This window comes from Camponotus vicinus, unplaced genomic scaffold (assembly GCF_025532165.1).
Source record: "Camponotus vicinus isolate PSW18456_S1 unplaced genomic scaffold, iyCamVici1.0 SCAF_10, whole genome shotgun sequence".
NCBI classification, from domain to species: domain Eukaryota; kingdom Metazoa; phylum Arthropoda; class Insecta; order Hymenoptera; family Formicidae; genus Camponotus; species Camponotus vicinus.
The window spans coordinates 2,570,228-2,596,671 of NW_028141946.1; the positions used below are offsets into that span (position 1 = coordinate 2,570,228).

At 33.9% G+C, this 26,444-nt stretch overlaps 2 protein-coding genes across 4 annotated transcripts in view; one reads left to right on the forward strand and one right to left on the reverse strand.

Annotated features, from left to right (window-relative positions):
- Nucleotides 1–26,099, forward strand: part of LOC145960403 (netrin-1) — a 183,066-nt gene extending 156,967 nt beyond the window's left edge. Inside the window, exons 5-7 of the mRNA XM_083079839.1 lie at nucleotides 15,029–15,097; nucleotides 17,619–17,829; nucleotides 18,563–26,099. Of these exons, the coding sequence (XP_082935965.1) occupies nucleotides 15,029–15,097; nucleotides 17,619–17,829; nucleotides 18,563–18,707 (425 nt within the window). The 3' untranslated portion in view covers nucleotides 18,708–26,099. The remainder of the gene's footprint in view (nucleotides 1–15,028; nucleotides 15,098–17,618; nucleotides 17,830–18,562) is intronic.
- Nucleotides 1–26,444, reverse strand: part of LOC145960404 (uncharacterized) — a 162,047-nt gene that overhangs the window by 135,015 nt on the left and 588 nt on the right. For all 3 annotated transcript variants that reach the window (XR_014435347.1, XR_014435346.1, XR_014435348.1), the window contains exon 3: nucleotides 24,257–24,427. The gene's annotated coding sequence lies outside the window, so the exon portion shown is untranslated. The remainder of the gene's footprint in view (nucleotides 1–24,256; nucleotides 24,428–26,444) is intronic.

The window sequence follows — 26,444 nt, forward strand, 5'->3', positions numbered from 1 at the left end:
GCAGAGAAAAAATGGTGTATAATAAAAAGTCAGATAATTGATTGATTCGTAGCTTTTATATTGATATTCGTAGTTTCTAACAAAATAAAGTATACTCTATCACTAAAAGTCGCAAAGATACGTTATGAGATATTTCTCCAACGCATAACGTCTCGATAAAATATCGCGTATTTGTGTTTGCATCGCAAGATTTTCGTTCTTCATCCGGCAATATTGAGCGAATTTTATTCGAGCGAGAAAAACGACCACCGAGGTTGGCAATTCATTCGGGCGACCTTAGACGCTGCCGTAGATCTCGTAGCCGGACGATAGTATCGCTGGCATTCTATCGAGCCGATAAATCGACCGGTCCTTCGGTTTGCATTCGTATACTTATTTCGAGCTATTTGTCTCGAGTTTCGAGGGGATTTCGGCACGGCGGTTTAAATCTTCCCGACTGATCCCGCGGGACAATCTCTCTCCGGAATGGGAGAAACTCCCAGAGTTTAGCGGCCGGAAAGGAGACGATATATGTAGAGCTTTGCCGATCGTAGAAACTAGATTGCGGAAACGATTATCTGTCGATTCGTGTGACTCGCCCCCTCTCTTCTCTTCCCGCCTCCCCCTCATCTCTTCCTCCCCAACTTCGTTCTCGATTCCACGCGCGGAACGCAATTTACTAATTTACCGAAGTTGTGCTCGACGACGCGATACTTAGACCGGATCGTGGAATAATGTATTAGGTTGTCGAGCACGATTCTCTCTCGTATTTCGTAAGACGAATACGAGTTCAAGAAATCTTTATGCTGTGCTCGTGTGAAAAAAAAAGCCAGCTATTCTAAAGCTTCATCTCATTTTCCGAATAAAAATAAAGAAATTGTTTATGAAATAGTATTAATTTTTGTATTAAATAAAGGAATATTCGTCAATGGACCATTGACAAAATAATTATCGAGAGTACGTTTTACAGAAATGTAATATCTTTTTTACAAAAACTTTAATAGAAATTATCGCAATTATTTTTTTATTTCAATTATCTTTTAGTGTTTTGTCAACAATTAATTTTCGAATTAATACAGTATTCGCTTAAATTTAAGTAAAGTGTAGAGACTATTTAAGCAAATCATCTTTCAGATTTTAAATATTAAATAATTCTAAAATTAGGTTTAAATTTTTATTACTACTAATTGATACTTTAACTTTTATTACTACTACTTAACTTTTACTACTACTACTTATACTAATCTTATAAAAATCGTATTCTTAAACATTTTTCAGCGACACTCACGAAATATCTACTCTTTGTCAATATTTCCTTCGTCTAAATATAAAAAAAAAAATTTGTTTTACGTTTCTATACGTTAGTTCATCGCTCGTCTGTCGGGATGGCGAAAATTAAACAAGGCACCCGTAGATCGTTAATCGTTGACAGCGGAGACGGCAGTTCCGCTCGGAGGGCTCATTTTCAGGGTAGCCTGTCCGCAGGTCCTCAAGAGGTGGATTTTAATGAGAGGCCTGGGAGGTGTGACGTACAAATAACGCGAACGAAGGAGCCTCGCTTCGATGCGCCTATTTGCGCGCTTATATAAGGTGTCGTAGAATCACAAGATATTTTTTTTTAAACAGATGCTAAAAACACTGGCTTAAAAATACTGGCAATTGCAATAGGTAAATCGAAGAATTGATAGCTACAGAATTATTTAAAATAATTTTTGAAAATAAGGAGATTGTAGCGAATTAAAACAGAACTTAATGAAAAAATTTCATTTAAAATTTGTCGTATAACTAGATAAATTTAATTGAAAATTAAATTCTGCGCACTTTATTTATTTGTTCCTCACAAGTATCCATATGGGTATGGAAATTTTATAATATACATTTCATAAAAAAATCAAAATACAGGATTTTTTAATAGTTGCATTGGAAACAGAATAACTGTGCTTTTTATTAAAAAACTGCAATAATATTTTGTCCTTATCAAATTCAATTAAATGTTATATTCCTAACTTTTAAAGCTGCTAAATTAAATATCTAGTGTCTATTAGAATTCTATTATAAACTTTGTTATCATAAAGTCGCTAGAGAGATTAAATGTGTAAAAAATGTGGGCAAAAATATAAATATTTTATTATTCTGAATTGCACGTGCAATTCGATTTTCGCATTGTGCGTAATCCGATTTATTTATTTATTTATTGCTGTACTCAAAGTAATTAAATTAAAAAAGAACGATGCGATGGAAAATACACTAATATTTTTATAAGAGGCGATATTACAGCATATCGGAAAGCGAATATGCCAGATCGAATGATTAATTATCGTCGCAACGCGTAATAAAACAAATTTTTAAGTTACGAACCGGATCTCCCATCCGACGCGGCCGCGAGATTGCATTTCGAGACAGCCGCGTTGATTAACTTGGGCTAACAACGCCCGCGGGAACACCCGTTATACAATTCCCGCAAACATCGTCAAATATTCATCCTTCGTGTGCCGCCGGCCGGGAACGTCGATGCGCGATCGACTCGTCCGCCGTTTACGTTTTTATCTCGGTTACGCGATGAACCCCGGCACTCGTTTCCGGGCACCCCGGGTACCGAGGCAATAAACGGTTCGCACACCGATCCACCCTTTCGACTTTTATCCCGTTTCATTTCGACAGCGACAAGTACTCACCGCGCTTGGCGATTCCACTTCCAATCGGCGCTTCTGGCGGCTGCCGATAACGCATAATCGAATATCGAAGAGATAAATAATTTTAAGAATCGCGGAGACCGCAAATGCAGAACCTGTATCATCGGAAAATTAAAGCGCTACAAGTTTTTAGGAGAGAATTAAAATAGAAACGTGTATATACAATATATTTATATAGCGCACGCTTTTATCTCGTATTATATTATTAGGCAGATATCCTAAGAGATTATAATATATATTTTTCATATTTTTATTATTAATTGTTTTTTGAACGCAACCAGAAGAATAATTTATAAATTTGTTATTTAATAGTACTCTAGCAGTACATATTTTATATTGTTATTATCAAGATTTTTAAAATTGGAATTAAAAATCAAAAATTTATCCAACAAAACTTTTATAACATTTTAAATAATAATACTCTTATTCCTGTAATAAATCAGATACACATACATTTACGAAGAAAGATATAAAATATCCCAAAAGTGGAGAATTTTATTTTAACGATAGATTTCTCTCGACAGAAATGTCAAATAGTTGTTACCACCTGTAACTCTTTTCGCAACAAATTCAACGTAGACGGTATTTTTGTTTGCAGCAATATGACGAGACACGATTGTTGATCGAGCGAAACGGACGATGCTCTGTTTGTAATGTCGTGCCGTTTTAATAAACAGCGTGTGCTGTGCTGATCGATAATAGAATCCGTATAACGCATCCCCGGCCTCGGAATCGGCCCGGAACCGCACGCGAGCTGTCTCGATCTGTTCTTTCTCTCTTTCTCTCTCTCTTTCCTCCACTGGTAGTTAACCAAATTAAACGTAATTTGAATTTCGTTTGAAATTCAATCGAGATACTCCGCGACGGGCCGCCGGCGGGCGCGTTATCGAATAAAAATATCGAAAATTCCGCGCGCGCAACGGCACAACGGTCACGTTCGCCGAAGCTACCGAACGGAATTTCCGAAATTCCGGGCGCGATCGAAGCGAGACAGATTGACGGAGAGATTTATCGAAGAAGCGAAGGCGAAGGAGAGAGAGAAAATTCGAGTCGGTTGAACGCGAAGCAGAATGGAGTGGATTTTTGTTTGGCGTAGCTCCCAATCTTCTCCCTTCACTTTTTACAGCTTTACAACCGGGAAGCGCACGATTTCCGCAACGTATTGTACGCGAAACTCGATTCGCGAATATTGTTTTTATCGCTACCATACGAATTTATCGCTTTCATTATCCGCTACTTTGCAGCAACGGATTGAAAGAGAGAGAATTACTGTTGCAGGCAGAAACTAATTTTGAGATTCTGCATCTAATAAATGATACGGGTTAATTGGAAAATATCGATCTTTACGTATGACTCGAGTATTGTTTTTTTTATTTAGACGTAGCGCAACTATGTATATCATTGTCAAACGTGATGTGTGACAATACAGCCTACAAGCAATTTATCGTTTGTCGAATCGCCGGTGAACTTCGCGAAACAATGGAACATCAGACAATTTGTGAGAACTTGTATGTACGTTATTGATCACAAAGCTATCGCGTCGCTCGACCGAATTACGAAGTCCGGACACGATACGGAACATGGAGATAACCGCGAGAGTAATTGCGGTAGTTGGATAGTGGATAGAACTGAAACCATAAACCGCTTAATTGCCGTTAAAATAGAGATAGATACATTTCTTTATTTACTTTTTCATCTGTTTCTTAATTTTTTTATTTTCTATTCTTCTAATATTAATTTTATTGCATCGAATTTGTAAGAAAAAAATTGATCTACATATATTAAAGCAATCAAAGCGCATTAAATAGTACATTATAAACATTAAATAAATAAAAATATTAAAAATTTTGTTTTATCAGTAGAATGACAGTTTATAAAAATATTATTAACTTGATATAATCTCTTAATATTATTATCGTATACAATTCCTTAATACGGATAATAATATAACTTTTAAGTAACTATAAAATATGCTACGAATTTAATATTTTAATTATGATTATAAACCGAGACTTTAAAAAATGAAAGGAGAACAAGATCATTTTTCGCAGATTGATCCTACAAAATGAATACGCAAATGGCAAGTGCCAAAAAGAGACGGCGTAATTAGCGATCCGAGATGACATCATTTGCTTTTGGTTCAGATCCCGAATCACGATTCGCTTGAGAACTCACGGGACGCACGAATAGAGCCGGACTTCCCGTTTCAGAATGGAACGCTAAAGCCCGTTATAAGCCGGTGGAAAATCTTGGCAGTAAAGTTTGCGCGCAGTTTAGTCAGACAGTTTGCTCGCGGGGATTTCCTTGCCGGCTGGATGTATCGAGCCATCGAGCCGCATTACGGATGCGCGGAAGTGGCACGAAAGCATTCGGAAACCGGACGGATCGTAACGCAACGACATAACAAACGAAACGGATCGCGGATCGCGACGACGACCAACAGAGATCATAATCCGTTTAATTCCCGACCAACGGAACGTCCTTTGTGTTTGATTAACCCGCGCTAATCCGTGCCAATGGTTTTGCCGAATCAGTCGCGATCGTGCCGTAAGATCGAGCTTTCCGATCGAGTGGTCGCATCGATCCGCCAAAACGTGGACCTCAAAATCGACTCGGACGCGATTGTTCTTGCCGTTCTTCTCTATGCGATGCATCAAATATCCGAATCGGACAAAGTAAATTCGATGTCACGCTCCGGATAACCGTCGTTATCCTGCATCAATGCCACCGTTGACAGACGGACGGATGACTGATTGACGTGTCATAGAGAAAAAAATATAAGAAGTGCAATAATCATAATATTATTCTTGTATTTAGAACGATTCATCATTTATTATATGATGTCACTTTTAATAATTATTTTAATAATTCTGCAAATATTAATACTTTATAGAGAGAGAGAGAGTGTGTGTTAAAGTGTTTTTAATTACATAAAAAAAGAGAAAAGAATTTAAAAAATACATGTTATATATTTTCCATGCTTTTTATTATATTTCTATGTGATTTTCTATATGCGATCGTCTGATACAGAATAAATTATAGAAATTCGTAATCATTAGAACCGCGATGTCTACTATCACATTATGTGCAAAAACGTGATTGCATTTAAAAAATTCAACAGGTTCAGAGAATAATATTTATTATAATATTTTTAGATATTGTCGTGACCTATTAATTGCGAAGCGCGTGATATCAACTTGATATACACGCGAGAATTTCGTATAAAAATTTTTTAATAAATTTGGAATATTTTATTAGGAAAGAGAAAGTCACACAGAGAGAGATTGTCGCAAATTTTGCATGTGATCCATTATCCAAGCTATTATCCAAGAAAACAACTAATGCAACAGGAATATGTATGACGAAGGAGAAGCGAGAAGGGCGAAGGAGAAGTGAGAAAAGCGAGAATTAACTAAATTTACAAACATAAATTTGCGCAACATTCATTAATTTACCGTTTCTCGGCTCACAATACGCTTAAGTATTACATATTCTATTCTATAAGCTTATGATATTATACAATAGCACCTTCCATTCACGTACGATATATACGCGTCATATCTTAATATATTTACCTACATAAGCATAGATTTCGCGTTTATATATATTAGATCGACTGCGTGTTTTCGTACCCACGAGGGTCGTGTAATTATATCGTAACATTGCGAATGCGTGGAAGCGGAAATACGTTAGAGTACGTCAGAAATTCCATTGCAGATGTCGAAACGGCGAACCGCATCGCGCATTTCTACGCGTGACCACGATATTCGATAAAGGTTCATTTCGTTCCCATGAAAATTGGATTTTCCGTGGTGGCACTACGTGCGGCGCAACATATGCAAGCGTGATTCAGTTCAACAATGTATCCAGAAAAGTAATATTTGATTTCTCTCGCGCGACTCGTTTGTTTCGCGGAAAATTCGATGCTGCGATATAATCTAGCGATGTTACCCCTTCGTTCATATTTTCAATCCCAAACGTATCTTTCCTCCGATTAATGCGTGTACATCCCATAGCGTTTTCGCGCACAAAATTCACGTACTTCGCACAATATAAATCGGCCTAGATACAATAAAAACTTATTTTTATTATTTGTAATAATTATGTAATAATTAAACAATGCCTGATATATATACGAAGAGAAATTGCTTATTTTAAATTTTCCACTTTATATTTAGCTCTCATGCTAATTTCCATAGTTTCATTTGGAATTCAAATGCATCTCGATTCGAGCTTCTCTCGAAATTGTTAATTCCAATACATGTCGTCATTTTATTAAACGTTATCAAGCGCGATAGTTGATAGCCTTTAGTTTCGAGACAAGGGATGCTTCTGACCCTCTCAAACGGACCACGGAGATGAATTACGTCAAAGTAAATTGATTTCGAAGCAATCTCCTGTTCTACTTCCTGCGGACGGAAGGCGATGTCGGATTTATGAGAAAAGCTCAAGGATCCTGGATAGTTTTTAAAAGTATTATATATCCTGTCTGTACGTTTTAATTTTACTGTGAAAAGTATCCTGATATTTGATTTAAAAATAAAAAAATATCTCAGGGAACACATTTGGATTTTTCTTTTGAAAAACAGGAGCTTATACAGTAAGCTTGTACAGTAAGGGCTTTACCAAAGATTAGTTAAATTATAAAATACTTCCATCGTATACGGCCATTGCGCGCTTTTTCCTAGTTTAATTCTGGTTTTTCGCAGATATCCTTTTCTCTCTAGCCTTGAATAGAGACATTAATATATTGCACAAATGAGGAACATTGCACACGCGTGTCTCCCAATTCTCGTAGCAGCAACTTGCAGTTTACTTTAGACGAGATCTCTGCCGCAATATAATCTCATTATTCCGCGAATACCTGAATGAGGCGAGCGAGAAAATATACTGGTTGCCTCTCGCGTGGATCACGCCGGTCTCTTTCCCAACCTCAGATTTCTTTTCTTATTCTGGTAGCTTCCAGGGAATCTTTCCGCGCGAATTCTAGATTTAGTTGATGAACACCACCACACATATAACACACATATATCTCGCAAATATTTTCAGACGTTTACACATATTTGGCCAGACTGAGCATGAAATACAGGAAGACCATATGTATATATGATGTACATGCAAGTGTAAATTTACATATATGTCCTTTTGGACATATATGTAAATTTACACTTGCATGTACATCATATATGTATGTAACGTAAAATAACACGCGAGCTAAACAATTTCTTATTATTGTGAGGAAAATGGAAACATGATTTATTTTGATCAAGTCTAAATTCTTTTCATTTTCTAAAAATAAAGAATTTGATTATATAATATTAAATTGCTCTTATACATTTCAAAAATTTTATTATCTTGTATTGTTATACCAATCCTCTTCACAACTGATTTTGTGTTGAATGTCTCGTTTATATTGTAGATAAATTTTTAAAAATTCAGATTTTTTTTATTCATTCTCATGTATGTGTTATATGCGAAGAGAGTGTCGCGTTGATATTGATGTTTTTGTTGGCATCTTTAAAAGTACTGCGGGAATTTATGAAATTCATCCTAAACCTCGGGCACGTTCTTGCGCGCGACGCGGTCTCTCTGCCAAGGAAAACACCGCCGCGTTGCGGAAGATTAATCTACGTCCGCTGCTAGAAACGGAGTCGCCTAAAAAAAATTCGTACAACATGGACGTCATAAAGTTAAATCGCAGTAAAGAGATGCACTCTCTTTCTCTTGAACTTTCCTTTTGGGATAGAAAAGATTTAAATTCACAATATTTTTCTTCTTCGGAGAGTAAAAGTTTGGAGACTAATTTTACACGCAAGAGTTTCTTAAGGAACAATAAATGTAAACAAATTTATTTATAATTTTGGACGTAAACAAACGCAATTATAATGAGAAATGAGAAAATATTTTATGTAATTTTTATATTTATAAATATATTCTAATATATACATGAGATTTTGTTATAATGCGAGTTTTCTCATTTTTGCGAACAAGATAAATAATTAATTTGGAATAAATTTGAATAAATATCTACATGTTTCTTCTAAATTTTTATGTCGCGTTTAATAGACACGTTCTGACAGCAATATGGATTCCGTAAAACGGAAATAGTATTAGGTCAGCTCAATAAAAACAAATGCCATAAAATTCCACGTCACTTTGCGTAACCATTCTCAGTAACGATTAATGTACCGAGAATATGGATGACTAAAAATATGCGTGCACACAGTCAAGGTTAAAATAACTTCCAGAATTTATCCGAGCCGGATACCGAGATGTCAGTCTCTCAAATTAACATCGCGCGGACATTACTAAGTTATGAAATTGAATGCTGAAAATAATTTTAAAAATGTAATATCTAATAAAATCGCTGAAGATCATTTATGTCAATCGAGTTATCTTCAAAACTATTTGATATTATTTGATACAAGAAACTACATTCATAAATAATTTTATTTAATAATTAATAATTTTATAATTGTATTAGTCACACATTATCTAGCTATTAAAAATATTCGTCTGCTTTTTGCAGATTTTATCTTTTTTATATAATTGCAAATCCCAGAAATATATCCCTTTGTCGTTAATAAACACCTTCGTGTCGCATGCGGTTACAAATTGACAATGACAAAGGAAGTCCCGATCAGACGCTTCACATTAACGTTGCCCATCGATGGAATATAAGCGGATTATACGCGAATATGTCGGTGTCTAAATCACGCGATTTCCGACCGCCGCGCCGCATCGTTCGCTTGGGGACGGTCGGCCGATGAATGGGACTAGGATGAATGGCAGATTCGTCTAAAGGACGCTTGTGAATGGCGCGTATTAGCGCCCCGTGCCGTACGTGTACGCGCAATCCTGCACGTTGTGCCGGAAGCGTGTCTCTACATATATACGCTAAAATTAAGATGTAAAAAAAACGTAGGAAGAAAAGGAATACGAGGGATATTTGAAAAAAGGGCTCAAGAGAGAGAAGCGCAAGGGAATATTCTCCGATCAATTCAAAGTCAATTTCTTTTTTTACAATGATGTCGAGATGTCAAATATTTTATTTTTTTTATTCGGTTTTTTTTGTATATTTTATTTCATTACATTTTCTCTTCAAAAATGACGACGGATTTTCTCTCTCTTTCTCTCTTTCTCTTTTTATAAATTCGTTTGTGCGATTATTTACCGGTGCATTTACTGATAGCGAGGTTCTTTACATGTGTATACGTTTATTACTCCCACGCTCGATACTGCGGACATCATTAATTCGAAACAACACATCGGACACAAAGCTATTTATAAATTGTTCGCGAATGTGTAACGGGATAATTATGTTCTTAATCGTTCTTAATTCCGCGTTTACATATTGCTGAATATATAATCAAGAACTCGCTGTTATTTTTTTCATGCACTGAAATTTACTATATTTAAAATTCTGTGTTTTTCCTCTCACATTTTACAAAATAAATTGTTAAAATTTAAAAAGTGCTGATAATCTCAGAAGAATATGAATTAAAAACATATATTTTTCAGGACTTTAAAAAAAATAAATCATACAATATTTTTTAAAAAGCAGGAAAAAGTCTGTATAACCAACTATATCTCACTAGCAATGCTGGTTTGAAATGAAAAACTAACCATGTTCGTATTTACTGCATGAAATTTTCATCTGTATTTTTCGATAAATATCCGGTAATTAATTATTATTTAAAAATATAATTCGATAAATTTGAAACTCAACTTTTTTGATAAAAATGATAATAAAAGTAATTTCTCTAAACAAAGATATTTAATGTTGAAAGTTATAGATTTTTGCCAATTAGACTTCAATAACAGATATTAAATTTTTTACAATTGACTTTATTTCCACTTTCAATATAATTTTACACAAAAGAGTATGAAATCACTATACACACTCCCAATACCACAAGGATTTTATATAATTATTCTCTTTTAACTGTATACAGCTTTAATATGTAACAACGATGAGTTAAAATTGTATTTCCATTTTTCCGAATATTAAATCTCAAATAGATCCCAGTGCAAATGAATAGCCGCGAGCGAATTAATTTCACATATACATTCTTGCTCGCATTTTCGCACTTAATATAATCGCGTGCGATAAAAAATCTCTCTTTTTCTCTCTTTTTTTTATTCGTGCGAATGTATTCAATGTATTTTTCATAGGGAAGAAAGATAGCGCCATTAATAATTAGAATAAAGTACCAAGCAACCGGAAGACAGGGATTGGTAGAGGTAGAATTATCAGCTAAGAACGAGATAAATAAGGAGGCGTGCGTATCTTGCTTACTTCGACAGCGCATAACCGCTAAATCTCTAACCATCGAGTGTTAAAATAAGCATCGGCCACGAGAAAAGGATTAATTTTCCCGGATATATCTAACTAACCATAATTATGGGATCGACGTGAACCACTTTCGCACGCAATCAGGATAGTGTGCGAATCATAAATACGCGTATGCGGCGTAGCGCAAACCTTTACTTAAGAAATAGAAAGATATAAATTCAAGATCTCATTTTATATCAGGAGAAGCTTACCAAGGATTCAGCATTTTCAGGATAAATTAGATAAGAAAATATATATAGAGAGAAATATACATATATAAATTTAGTCTCACAAGTTGTGTAACTCGTATATAAAATAAAAAAAACAACTTTTTATTATTTACATAGTTCCAAATGAAATAAATTGTAAATTCAAGATCTCGTCTTATCAGAAGAAGTCTGCAAAAGATTCAACATTTTTAGAATAATTAGATAAGAAAATATATATGAAAAGAGAGAGAGAGATATTAAAGTAAATTTGTAGTTGCAGATTGTGTAATATGTAAAAAAAAATACAAAAATTTTTCGTTCCATAAAAAACTTTCGATAAAATAAAATAAAATTAGATAAAAAATGAAAAAAATTATATTGGTTATTTACTAATGAGCGGTCATTTATCTTAATATATCTACAAACCTAAAGGACATTCACCGCTCTTCACGACAGTGTCTCGATTCTCGCACGCACATTTTATCATTTGACCCGAGGAAGGTACTTTATTCCCCATAATTCTTTTTTTTACCGTCCACCGTTTATTCTCGTGAATCGGATGCGCGATATTCGAAATCATAAAATACCAGCGTTGCACACGCATGCGAGATAAAACCGGTTGCTCCCTTTTTTCTCTCTCTTGTATCGAAAAATAAATATTTTTCGATGCGGTTATTCGGCGGCTTTAAATATTTAGTACACACACGTTTCTCGCGTCAACTTCCTGCTCTATGCGGTTTATTACTACATATCGACACGATTCGCAATGCATAAATAAATATAATAACGAATTTTGTGGAATATACAATGCGCATTAATGTAAATATCCTGAAAATTTATACAAAAATTTGTGTAAATGTGAAAGCATAATATAAATATAATCTGATAATTTATATTAAGCACTTTGTCACCTGATTCAATCATTTAAACGGCACGTATGTTTTTGTGTACGCCAATTTATGTGCAACAATCTTTAGTTGTCGATTTTACTGCTAATAACTTCTCTTACAATCTTTTCGTAACGTCTCAATCTTTAAATACAAAGATTATTTCAAAGATTTTTACTGTTCAAACATTATGTAAATTGACTATTTCTTACATAAATCTCTCTCATTACTAATCATTAATGAATTATTATATTTTAAGTGGCTCGGCAAATAACCAATAGAAGATAATTTTTTTCGCGCGCGTTTCTTAAATACTTGAAAAATTTATTATCATTTGATAAAAAGGAAGCATCTCAGTCATATAAAATTAATGTTATAGAGCTTATGTAGGGCTCTTTTTTCCTATGACAAATTTAGATCCGACACTAGAAAACTCTCTCGCAGCTACTGTCCCGGTTATGAAATCTAACCATGTCGCTAGCGATAAATCAACGTGTCGAGCAGCAATCGACCGATCTCGCGGGCAATTCTCGATTGTGCTGCCGGTCAGCCGATCAATCATGCTCTTTCAATCCCCGACACGTGCGCAATCCGACGAATGTCGCAGCGTACGAACGAGTGAAGGTCAATGTGGTATTGCGAGGCAGCCAGCCAGCACCAGGTGGGCCGTTCACGCTAATTCAGTAGTTAGCTCCATATGTCCATCATTGGGTGCGTCACGTTTCTCGATTCGCATTTGCCTATTCATACTCTTTGGACCGATCGGTCCTCAGTTTAATTTAAAATAGAGGAAAGTGAAATAATATATCGAACAGAAAATTAAATCAAACCTAAAATGGATACGGTTTTTTCCCGAGACTCATACAGTTTTCAAAAAGTTTAAATATTTGCCCTTTATTCTCATTTTTCACATATAATATTCATTAAAATTGACAAAATTAAAAATATCTTCAATATTTAACATTTTGTCTTATGTCAGTAATATTTCAATTATTTCAAAGTAATTATTCAATTATTCTAAACAGAATATAATCGAATCTTTTATTACCAGTAATTTTTGTTTTAACAAAATCTAACAAGTAAATATGTAATAAGTAAAATATAGGATAATATAGGAACGTATGTGTGTGTACACAAAAGAAAAACGCTCAGCAAATAATTGAAATAACGCATAACATATATATATGCAAAATATATTCATCATTATCATACTACTTTAATAAATTATACTAGAAAGATTTAATTGTTTTTATTAGTTCAATTTTTGGAGTTGCTCTATTTTTCTATTGCTTTTTTTCAATTATCTGTTATTTTTTTCGAAAGATAAACGAAGAAAGATAAATTTTTTTCTGCAAATCTTCTTTAAAGCAAATGTTGCATAGTTTGCTTCATTCTAGTCACGGTTGGCTCTCACCTCTCTTGGTCCCCGTCAGTCGAGACTATAACACATTACTCTCGGAGAATTAATTGAACAGCTGCGAGACGCGGAGATGCGGGGACACGATGACCGTACGGGATATAATGGATGGATACTCGCGTAGCTAGATAATAGATGGATAGATATACGCCGGTGGATGATAATGGGCCGTGTCAAGTGCGAGACGCGACGAGACGAACTGAAGTAACCCAAGTGCCTGCAATGTATACGCGATCACGAGGTCGAAGGCTCCTCATGTGTGACGTCACGATACTAGCATCTCGTCTTTAACATGAAAACCTTGTCTGTGCATGTACGCTACTAGTCGCTTTTATACACATAGACTGCCCCAAAGTTAGCAAATTATCTTTCATATGTGTGAAATATTTGACTAATTTTTTTCTTAGCAAAAATACCGTAGGAAAATCTTTGCATCTCTTTTTTATTTTCCCTCTCTCTCAATTTTTCAGTTTTCATTAAATCTCATTGTAATTATTCTTTTATTTTTACATTTATTTTTAATTTCTTACATTTTTAAAATTTAAACTTTTTAAATTTATTTAAAATTAAATTAAAAAAAACACACATATATGATTTTATTGTCTGAAATCTCTGGAATTCTCGCGCAAAAAATGTTTAATAATCGAAAATATTGAACATTTTAATGTATTTCGTGACTGACAGATTATTTTAAAAACATATACATGCACAATATCGAAAGTCTGAAATCTTATTATTTATTTTTCTATGCATATATAACAGACAAAGAGTTTGCAGACTATTTTGTTTGAACATTGAATTGTTTGAAGACCATTGCAGATTGCGGCTAGCCGGGGAAACCCAGCTAGTCGATCCCTTTAATCCCTTACTTTACAAAGTATCTTGTGGTCTTGCTGTATCTCCACTTCTGAGGGTTGAAACGCAAGAATATCTCAAGAGAGATGTAGAACGATTAATGGTTGTTTTCAAAAACTTTAATAAAGAGATGAATCTCTCATAAATGCAGACGTAAATACCATTTTAATAGAGTTTAACTTAATCAGTTATAGTTATTCTTATTTTTCAATATCATTTAATATATAATGTGATAAAATAACAGATAATAGAATGATTGTTCTGATATTTTAGTCTCAATTATTTCTATTTATAGTAAATATATCACAGTAATAATCTTGATTATTCTCGGACAAATAATAATTGTTTATTTATTGCACATTGATTGCGCCTAATAAAATATGTATTTTTAGTTTGATACATTGCGATGATTACTATAACAGTGGACGGTTTATCATTTTGATAACCCTTGCACGAAGATCAATTACAACAATTGCTTGACTCAACCGAATTGTATTCTGCGCGCAATTTAAAGAACACTTTGCTAACTACGCGTTTCCTCCGTTCGCCAATGTCTGCCCAAGGGAATTAACTACCGCGGCGGTTTAACCCACCATAAATTGATTAAGTCACTGAAAGCGATGTAATTTGTCTTGTACTTCGTTTTGTTGCAGATCAGTGTGGAAAGTGCCGCGCCAGCACGAAAAGGCTCAATCTCAACAAGTACTGCAAAAGAGACTATGGTAAGTGTGTGTGTCTCCAAACCAAACAATGTCGTAGACAGAGAACGGTGTATTAATTGCGCTCTCGTCTCTGATATAATGGAACTCGTAGAAACCCAAACATTGCATGCAAATCCCTTCGCAATGAGAATTTCTCAGAGTCCTATAATTAACTGTCATTGTCTGTACCAACCAGTACATACAACTGCTACAAAAAGTTTTAAAAATAAAATGACTCCTTATCTCTATAAGATAAAAGACTTAATTTTTTTAGATTTATATATATCAATATGTGTGTAATAAAGAATTAATTTTTTATATTTCTATATTGGGCATTTCATTGTTTAAAATAGAAATATTTCGGAATTGTTTCGGCTTTTATCAGGAATGTGTACCAACCCTGGCAACAGGAAAAGAGAATGTATATGAAACAACGATTTATGCCAGAGTGCCGTTCTCTCCCTCAAAAGTCCTCGAAAAAGTCGAATATAAACATACGCTCAGAGAAGGATATGAACAGAAAGAAACAAGGAGACAGTAACAATTACGAAGGTTTCTCTTCCTCTTTTTAGTCTCAAAATTTTCATATTTTTTGCAATAATTATAATCAATTTTTCACATTTATTTCTCTAGAGTTTGTATAATGAACATAAATTAAATGACGCTATTATAAATCGTCATTTATTTATCGATAAAAATTCAAAAATCATTTCTTTATCTACCGTTTTTTAATATTTAGGGCTCGAGAAGTTACTAGGTCCGTGGAAGAAAACAAGGGAGAAGATAGGGTTGTTTGCGTATAATTCTCTCTTCTTTACTTTAATTCTCTACGCGGTGCTGCGTATAACGGTTCGTTCAAAAATGAAAGACTCGCGTTTTAATGGTGCCGGGTGCTTTCAATAATAGAATGGTATGCCTTTGAGCCGTGGTCCGGCACGGGTTTGGCCGGGCGGCAGCTTCGACCTCCTGTCTCCTGTTCTGTCCGCTCGTTTGATTCAGCGCAGATAAATCTTCAACAGGTCTGCACTTAGCTGTCTCTGACTTAGAATAGCGGCTGAAACGACTACGCGTCCTGCAGTCGCATCGCGAAACCGATTGAGAACGACAACGCTATCCGCGTGCTTCCAGTATTTTTTTCGTCACCGCGAATTTCGAATACGTGAAGGGGTTTGAATATAAAGAAACTGCTACTCCAAAAACATACACAGATGTCTCGGTATTTGTAGTCAGGCAAAAAGAAAACTGCAACATAGCACGATCTCACGCAATAACTTGATAAAAATGAGAGAATGAAAAAGAGATGGAGAGAAAGAGAACGAAAATAATTAAATAATAATAGAAAAAATAATTATTTTTCCAAAAACAACTACGTTTCAAAGACACAATTAGTAAAAGTGATTGCACTACATATTATATGTAAAATCTTTGCTGAAGAAATTAAAATTTCATCGCTGAAAATCTGTTCTTAGATGTACAATAGCAAAATTTCGAAAATTTTTAAGTTTGAAAATAAAAATAAAATTGCAATTGAAATTATAATGCAATGAAATTATATAGTTTTTCACATAAATATTTAATTAAAAGAATCGCGTTATGTGTTCTATTTCTTGTCAATTAATTACTTATAAAAAAAGGGAGCAATTCAAATCATAAATGATGCAATAAATCGACAAATGCCAATTTTAGAAATCATATATCACAAAATTATATGGAGAAAATGCGTATTTCCGTTACAAAGATATATTCCGCTATCTTGATCCTACCCCGCGAGGAATCAAAAATCTCCTGAGTACAACATGAGGAATAACGCGGCCCCATGATTCGAATAGCAAACTCTCCAGGGTCAAGCAGGACGTATAAACTCGTAACGCCGACGTCGAGTAATGAATGGTTCGATCGAATGCAACTCAACGCTGAATCGTTTCACCGGGGCATGACCCTAGTCCTTGGCGAAAGGCTAATAGTATCCCTGTCGGGAGGACGACAGGATCGATGGTACGATCGTAACAGGAAAAAAAGAAAGAAAAACCTCACCCGATCGCGGTCCCCCTTCGATTCTATAGTCTCGAACGATTGAAAGGACTCGGGCGTCCTTTGAACATAAGGAACATGTGTGTTACAGTTCGATGTCGATTACGTATTATTTTAGTACGTTTTTATAACATAAATTGATTGCGTATTTATAACATAAAATGTCGATTCCATAATTGTATCCACTTAAGATTTTATCTAATGACAAAAAAAAGTTTTTTGTTTAACGAAGTTTCAAAAGATTTCTCGTTTAAATTATATAAATTGTCTTTTAATTGTTTGTATTTGATGCACAAAATATGTATTAGATTTATGAATTATTAATATTAACATTTGTAAATTGCATAAAGATGCATAAAAATTCTGTTCTAAGAACAATATATTAAAAGATCTTTAATCTCCCTCTTTTATAAAATACTTTTACAGCGCAATAACATATCTTCATTTATATCTTCATTTATTGTAAGATAAAATGTTTGAAATAATTGTCAATATTTTTTTTTCATCGTAGCTATTTTGGGCAGAATAACGGACAGACACAAGAAAAGCGACGGCTCGCAGGGCGGCACAAGTGTATCAGGCACATCCTGGATCCGATTCACTCTAAACGTCGATTTCATTTACAAAAAAAATTCCAATTCAAGGATTCGACGTGGTGACGTGTCTCTTTACGTTCATTCAGCTGATCTGGCTTGCAGATGCCCAAAAATCAAGCCTAATAAGTAAGTACTTTATCTCTTGACAAATCGAAGATATTAATATCTTCATTTTTATTCTTGAAATTATTCTTCTTGAAATATTTTATGCATATCTTTATATTTTATTACTTAAAATTCACTCGTCGTTAAGTTAATAAAAATTAATTCGAAATTTCATGTTTTTTTCTAAAGAAATGAAAAATTATCTATTATATCTAAATATAGTCAAAATATTAATAAAGTCGATTTTTTAAAAAATTCTTTACAAAAATTTTTGTATAAATAAAAAATTTCACTTGTAAGAAGATAATGCAATTTTTTAAAAATTCTAATTCTCGATATAGGATTTATTGCCTTTTTCTGCTGTTAATCATATAATGTTGTTAATCTTATTTATCTTAATCACATTGTTTATTGTTAATCTTATCATTACCTAAAGAATACATGTATATCAAAGATATTATAAAGATATAAAATATGACTTAATTCTTCCAATCATCCTTAAATATCTCTTATAGACATCTTTAGTGTCATTTGATTTTTTTATCCGTCTTCAATTGAAAATCAAGCCAAGCGGTCAAGCTTTTCGAATATAATGTAATCATCTGATAATCTGATAAATGCGATATTCTATAACGATCGTGAATTGCTTGTCAGATTCTGAACGAACGCGAAATTAACGGCCGGCGACAGCTGGCAACTGAACGCTAGCGATCGCGACTCGAGCTCACGTCGACTCTGTTCTGTGTGTTTGCAGGTCGTACTTGATCCTTGGCCAAGAGAACGACGGCGGTGGCCAAGGTGGACTCACGGTGACGCAGAGGTCGATCGTCATCGAGTGGCGCGACGAATGGCATCGCCGAATGCGCCGTTTCCAACGAAGGGCGAGATCGTGCCATTGAAGTGTTCGCACGTCGCGGAAAGAGAGGAAGAGATAGAAAGCGAGATAGAAAGAGAAAAAGAGAGAGAGAGAGAGAGGGAGAAAGAGAGAGTGAATGAGAGAACGAGAGTGAGTACGTGCGAAGATGTGTATGTATGTGTGTGAGAAAGATAGAGAGAAAGAGAGAGAAGTCGATCCTTTCCCAACCGTGTTCGTAGAAGCCTGCATATCTTTATTTACCGCGAATACCGGTATCGAGGTGCCGATTTTGTTTTGCGCGCGGTATTCGTCGACTACTGTGTGTACGTCGAAGACAAAATATGAGGAAGAGGAGGACGAAAGGAGAAACTGCGATATTTCCAAATGGAGCATCCGCCGGGCGAAATGACACGAGCAATGCACGTGATGCATACGGAGGGATTTGTTGCGCGAAGACAATTCCATTACGTAGATAATCCCCAAGCTAATCGCAAGCAAAATCAACTATTCAAAATATAGATATTGACAAATTTATTCTCAACGAATACATATTTGTACAGGATTTTCTTTTTCGTTTCTATATGAAAAACTCTAAGCAAAAGTCCGAGCTTACATCTTTGCTCGCATGAAATGCAAATCAGCTTAAGTTTTTTCGGAGATCGCAAATCGCGTTCCTAACGAGTATCTAATATCTTTGTGCAGAACGAGCGAGTGTTCCTCGATGTCGATTCACTCCTGACATTTGTTGCACGACATTTCTACGTGACAAGCGATTTATTGAACGGCATGAATCTTTGAGGCCTCGACGTCGTGCCCGTTCGCACCCGATAAATCGCATGTCCGTGAGAAATGTCGCGAGATGAATGTCGGGTTGAATTTACGCGACAGATTCAATTACTCTGGAATACCGCAAATCGCTGCCGGTATGGTGTCCTCGACGGTATTCAATGGCGAATAATCGTCCGAATATGTCGTTGTCTATATAGTTTCTGTACCATTTACACCTAACATTTAAACCATATTCAAGTGAAAAATATTCACTTTCCCATCAAAAAGCGTTCTCACAGTCAGTAGCACAGTCAGAATATTGTGCTCAATAGAAATTAATGGTTTTAATTAATTGTACGCACAACGATATGCAACGTAATTTGCGGTATTAATATCATTATGATATATAATCAAGCTCTTTCAAAACGCTTCTCCACAATGATAATTCATATTCATCAACATCAATTTGCCGTACACAAAAAATGGACGTGATATAACGTGAGCGCGATATGTATGAACCGGGCGTTAATGCATCTATATTACGGAAGGTGCTGTCATTAAAGCTTAATAGATTCGGTAAAGCGAAATCAATTTCCGAAATCATACGCATCGCTGATGCACAATCTTTAATCTTATTCGTCCCCTTTTATTTTTGCTTTACGAGCAGAAATTGAGGCGATGACTGAAAAAAGAACGCATGAAAAAGAGCAAAACTTTCGCTTTTGAAAAAAATTTATTTAAAGTTTTTATTTTTTCTACATTCTTATTAAGTTAATGGGTTTGTAATTGCATCCAAGTATTTTGTAAAAACGAAAGTTTTACACATTTTTTAAGCAAGATTTTTGCCCCCCTTTTTTCTCGGATTCGTCTCAATTTATCTCAATCTTTTATCGTCTTAATTTTGAATTATTTCTTTAAAAGAATTCTTTAAAAGATTTTTCTTTAAAAAGAAAAAAAATAAATATTAGCTTCCGTAACTTATAACTAAATTTTATTTTGTTACTTTTAATTTATTTAATCATTTAATTCTTCTCTTACAAAAATCATTACGAACATTAAATATGTAAAATATTAAAAATAATTTTATATAAAAAAGATTATATGTAATTTAGATGGAAATTATATATTATAACAATATTTCGACATTATTTTGAATAAGGTAAAAATACATGTGCTCTTCGACTTCATTCTTGAGAAAATCGCGATCCACCTGCTACGAAAGCATGATTCAACCATATCCAGTACTGGGATACTCGTATCGTTGTTAGAATTAAAAGGCTAGGTCTCAAGTAGACAAGCGCAAAATGCGTACGTACATGTACCATGTCTTAGCCACTTCAAATCTGATTTATTCGCGGCCGTCTTGTCTTGAGAGCCGGTGCACTCGGAGAAAGTGGGCGTGAGAGAGAAACAGCGCGAGAATCCAATGAAGTCTCGAGAAAAGCAAAAAGAGAAACGAAAACGTACGCGAAACAAGTAGATAAGAAGATACATACACATGAAATATATATTATATTAAATTAAATATATATTATATTTAACCATTATATATATTATTAAATGGATATATTATATATTAGAATTTGCAAAACGCTATTGTTTTAAATACCTTGCTAAAAAAAATATTATTTTTAATTATTCGATATTAAATATTATCAGAGTGTATAAGATGTCCAAAACTTAATCATTACTTTTCAGAGATCTCTTCAATTACTTTTTCAGTAAGAAAATATCGAAAGATGTCACTTATTCTTGTTGCATTCATGTCACCTTCTGCTTGCGGGTTCTTTGAAAAATCTTAAATTGATTTTTCTTGATAAAGATATCGAAAGACCAGTAACTTAAAAATTACTAGTTTCTTTCAGATCTTTATCGAAAAAAATCAATTCCAGATTTTTCAAAGAACCCGTGAACAGAAAGTGACACGATAAGTCTACACATATTGTATATTCTATGACGGAAACTTTAATAGCGTTTTCTCGACATAAGAATAATGACTATGTTCTTATTTCGTCCTATCGATTGCTAAGCAAATGCTCGTTAAATCGAAAGAGAAATCTCCTTTAGACAGAAGAAATTCTTTGTTATTTTATTTCATTCTTCGTCAAATTTGCACACATTGTTTAAGATTTATACAAACTAATGTAAAAGCGTGAATGTTTATTATTCTGTTCTGCAAATTTATGTTAATAATGTTTAAAAGAGTTGAAAGATATTGTACTAGAGCATTCGTATAAAAATAATTTGTGCCCTTAGAGATGTTCAAATCCGTACGAATTTTAATTCGGTTAAATACATTCGAGTGCCCATGTAAAAGCATGACGCTCGGTATTTCTCGCACAGAGACATTGGTTCGTTCGGTGAGATAAATTGCTTACAATACATTTAGCTCTAAGGCTATTAGCAATCCGAGGAGTGCGGATTTAAGTCAAGTTGTCGACCAGCATCCGTTTTGCTCGGCTTATAAACGCTTCCTCGAGATGCGCTCATCTAAAATTGGAACGAATGGAATTTGCCTAGAGATGGATACGCGCGTCTTGCATCCGATCAAGAATAATATCGCGTACGACAAAATTACGAGATTCGCGAGTCGTCTAATTAAATGAGCGAGATAAGAAGACAACCAAACAGAACGAATCAGCATTTTTATTAAATGACTATTCGTTGAGATAACATTCTCAAGACATAAATGTCTTGTTTGTGATTTTTGTTTCGATAGAAAAAATAGAAACAAGTATTGAGGACACAAGTGTGGGGACAAAAGCGTTGCATTGCATGTCGTATTTCGACACGATGGCGGATGGCTCGATTGTAAATGGCACAATATTCGTCCCCGGGCTTCCCTTCCCTCTCTCGCATCTTCTGTTTTAATTTATTTATTCTTCGCTCTCGCTCGATCATCGCGCGTCGACCGTATTCATATAGAAATATCACATCGCGTTCGTTGAATGTAGATTTTCTCTTGTACATTTTCTATATAAATTATTAAGATCCTTTTCTAGCTCGTATATTATATTATGTAGTAGTGAGAGAGAGACAGAGAGAAAGAGAGAGAGAGAAAGAGAGAAAAAGAGAGAGAGAGAGAGAGAGAGAGGAGATCGGTAGAGGCTAAACGCACTGACACGTGTCGCGATGTGAGTCGCGGGCTTATCGATCAATGGTGACACTCTCCCGGATTGTTTGCGTCACGGATTCCAGACGGTGACGGCGACGGCGGCGTTCAAGTTAATCATCGATCGTGAAAATTGCATACAAAAGCATCACTGATCTCTATGAGACAAAATTTTAGAGGTATAATTGAGAGGCGATAAGTGAACAAAAACGCTCGAATAAAAAATCATAGTCGAAGAAAGGTCATTAACATGGAGATCAGTGAAAAACACTGGTTTGTTTGAAAATTATCGCGTGTTCGATGTAATCGACGACCCGCGACCGCAAAGAACCCACCTGTTACGTCCCGCTGCCTGATTCTATCCGGATTCCTGATATCACATCAGCACGCGAGGAGACTATCGCGAAGACTATTCTTCCAAAGCTGTAAGTCCTTCTCGCGACAGTACGATAAAAAAGAATTCGCGAAGATCCGACGATCAAACGGCACAAGCGTATTATTTAGAGATAATGAAATAATCTGTAGAAACGTTTTATCTATTACCACGTGCTTTGTGTGGTTTGATAGAAAGGAAAAAATAAAATTAATTTGATCCTCCGAAAGGAATGGAGATTCCGTCTACACTACTCGATTTTTTAGCGATATCGAGATAAAATCATTTCTCCATCTACACACAATATTAAACGATTGCATTTGGTTCTTGCGCTATGATATTGTATTTATAGCGATTATAATGCTACGATAAAAATGCAAAAAATATATGATAAAAATGACAAAAAAAATTACATATACAAATTGCAAATATCGCTAAAAAATTGCGTAGTGTAAACACGCTGTTACGCACGATTGCGATAACAATCAAGCAGATTATCCTTCACGCATCGCGTTTCGAGCCAAGTTCCTAAATTGTGCCGAATGCGTTCCCCTCTTCCGTTTCATTAAACGATCGATTAAAACGATCTGTTCCTTTTAGCGAAAAACAGCGCAAAAAATCGGAACGAGGGGGAAAATGATCCGTGCACATGTCGCGTTCAAGAGGAACCAATCATCAATGCTCGCATCAGATTAACGCAACGATAGTATCGATATTATTCGATTATCTATTTATTTTTCGAACGAAATGCGTATTATCATCGAATTTTTTGTCTACGCTCAATAGAATTCTAAACATATGTCCACATCAATGCAACACAAATCGCGTTAAGCTTTCCTTTTTTAATCAACAATTAAAAATATATACTTATACCTCTTTTAAAGAAAACTCAACAAGAATCAATTAGAAAATTTATAATCGAAAAAAATATGTAAAGATATCTAAAAAATATTATATATATGTATATTTATAGAAAAATTTATTTTAATTTTGAATGCTGCAATTTATTATACACTTACAATTAGATGAAAGAGATTATACAGAAAACAATATTTTATTGCAATATTAAAAAAATTCGCTCGGAGAAAATGCATTTATGATATTTGGATGCGTGCTTTTGGTATTGACAGATTTAAATACATATCGATAAATATTATATCACAAACATTAAATCATGTGTTTCAACTATAGTGCGCTAATCGTATGCGAGTGGTTTTCCGGAAGAGGATCTCACAGGAAGTATAAATCAGACGCGATCGCTCTCGTTTTTGAACGAGAGGAAAAACAGTCGTACGCTCTTTCGTGTGTGCCGTAGTTGACAATGTATGTATGTACTTACGATTTTAACGATGGCTGAACGTGACGTCGGAAATAAAAACGATTCTGACGGGCGATCGATAACATCACAGATGGAGGACGAAACGTTCACGTCGTTGCGACCGCGAGCCTACAATACCACGGAGACGATCGATCTCGATCCATCAATCTTCATGTTGCAAGATGGTGCATCCTAAAATCAAAGATTATAGCAATTAAATTTGCTTTTGCTTTCTGTTTTCGCGCATCGAGATTTTTTATCGCAAACTTGAGATTAATTATTAACTCATTTGTCAAAATAAGTTAATAATTTAAAAAAAAATCAAGATTTTTTCAATATTATATCAATACAATAATATTAAGATATTTCTTGATTGACAAGTACCAAAAGATATTAATAATCTAAACTGACAAAAATATATATAAATAATTTAATATGTAAGACCAAAGAAAAAATAATAGAAATTCATTATATTTAATTTTATTTTAAAAGCTATATAATAACTTTAGAAGATTTCTCTTAAAAAAGTATATTGTTTAGTATATAATAAAAATTATTTTAATATTTAATACAATTTCTTCCATTATATAATTTCAATTAAATATTTCTCTCTTCGCTATTTGCTGTGTTTATTTTTCATTTCTTCAAATATATATTATACATAAAATCGCATTATTTACATTTTAATATTATTAATAATTGATCTAATATTATTAAAATTTTTATTCTCAAATTTTGTAATCGATTTACGCACATTATATGCAGAATTTTAATATTTTTCAATTTTCCTTAAATAAAATTTTAATTTATCTATAATTCTGTTTTTCAATATTAATCGTGTTATTAATCGAATGCCTTCAATTTATAACATTTATGGGATCCGTCGTCTCCGTTATCTACGCTATAATTACATGTATAAAATGTACCAACTTAAGATAGCTTTAGAAATTAAGATTAAAAGACTATATACATATATCATCTATCTGCAAGTAACACATACAGTCGGGGATTAAAAAAAACTGATTAAATCGAAATAGTAGATCGGAATATGCAAATTTGCTACATAAATAACGAAAAACAACATCGATTGTGAATATCAATTATTATGAACGAGCTAAAAAGAGCAAATATTACATATATTCAACAAAAATTTCAATTTAAAAATTGTTTAGTTTTATTGGAATTTTTATACTTGAAATTTCCAATAATTCCATTAATCTATAGTTGTTTCCGAAAGATAAAAAAATTTACAAACAAATAAAATGTAATCTTTTCTTCGTAACATATTTCGTTGATTGAAATATGCATATGCGATATATCGTTAGTTGTCAATTGCATTATGTTTGAAAATAAAAAAGAAGAGATAAAAATTGTTATCATTCTAAGATTGCTCAATTTCAGAAGGATTGACTTTAATAATTTGTTGATTTTAATCCCTGACTCTTGTCTACAGATTTAATCCCTGACATGTCGTACACAGATACGACATGATATAATGTTAACGGGCAATTTATCCACGCCCTTGTACGTAATTCGATGTAACAAAATAACTTCGTCACGATTAAAAATGTATTACATACGAGTTTCCTTGAGAATTCGTCGCTGATACAAAAATGCGACTTTTATTCGGAATTTACGAACGACAAGTATATATATCGTAGAGTTGTACGCGATATTTCGCAATAAGAATATGCTATTTATACCTCCGCATTAATCGATTGCTACTGTACCACGATTATCACTTAGACTCGATTAAATTATTAAGTGTACCGTCGTGTATTGTGGTGTAATAAATGTGATTAGTTGTACGAGAAATAAATGCAATGCGTAAGAACTATCGCGCCTGTTCTTCAACCACATGAAATTTGTTAAATTTATTATTAATATCTCTCGCATGCTATATGAATATAATTTCGTAAAAAATATAAAAATTTTATTCATTTAATAGATATTTCGCAAAAAAATTGCCCATTTTTAGTTCATTCTTTTTACAAGATTTTTTTCGGTATTCTTATATAGTCTAATTCTTTTTCTAATTTTTATCTAATTTATATATATATATATATATATATATATATATATTTCTATATATATTTTATATATAATTTATTTATATATATATATTTAATTTAATTTTTATATAATATAATCGAATTTTTCGTTCGAAAATGATACTTGATTTAGCAATACGAAGATAAAAATATTTAAG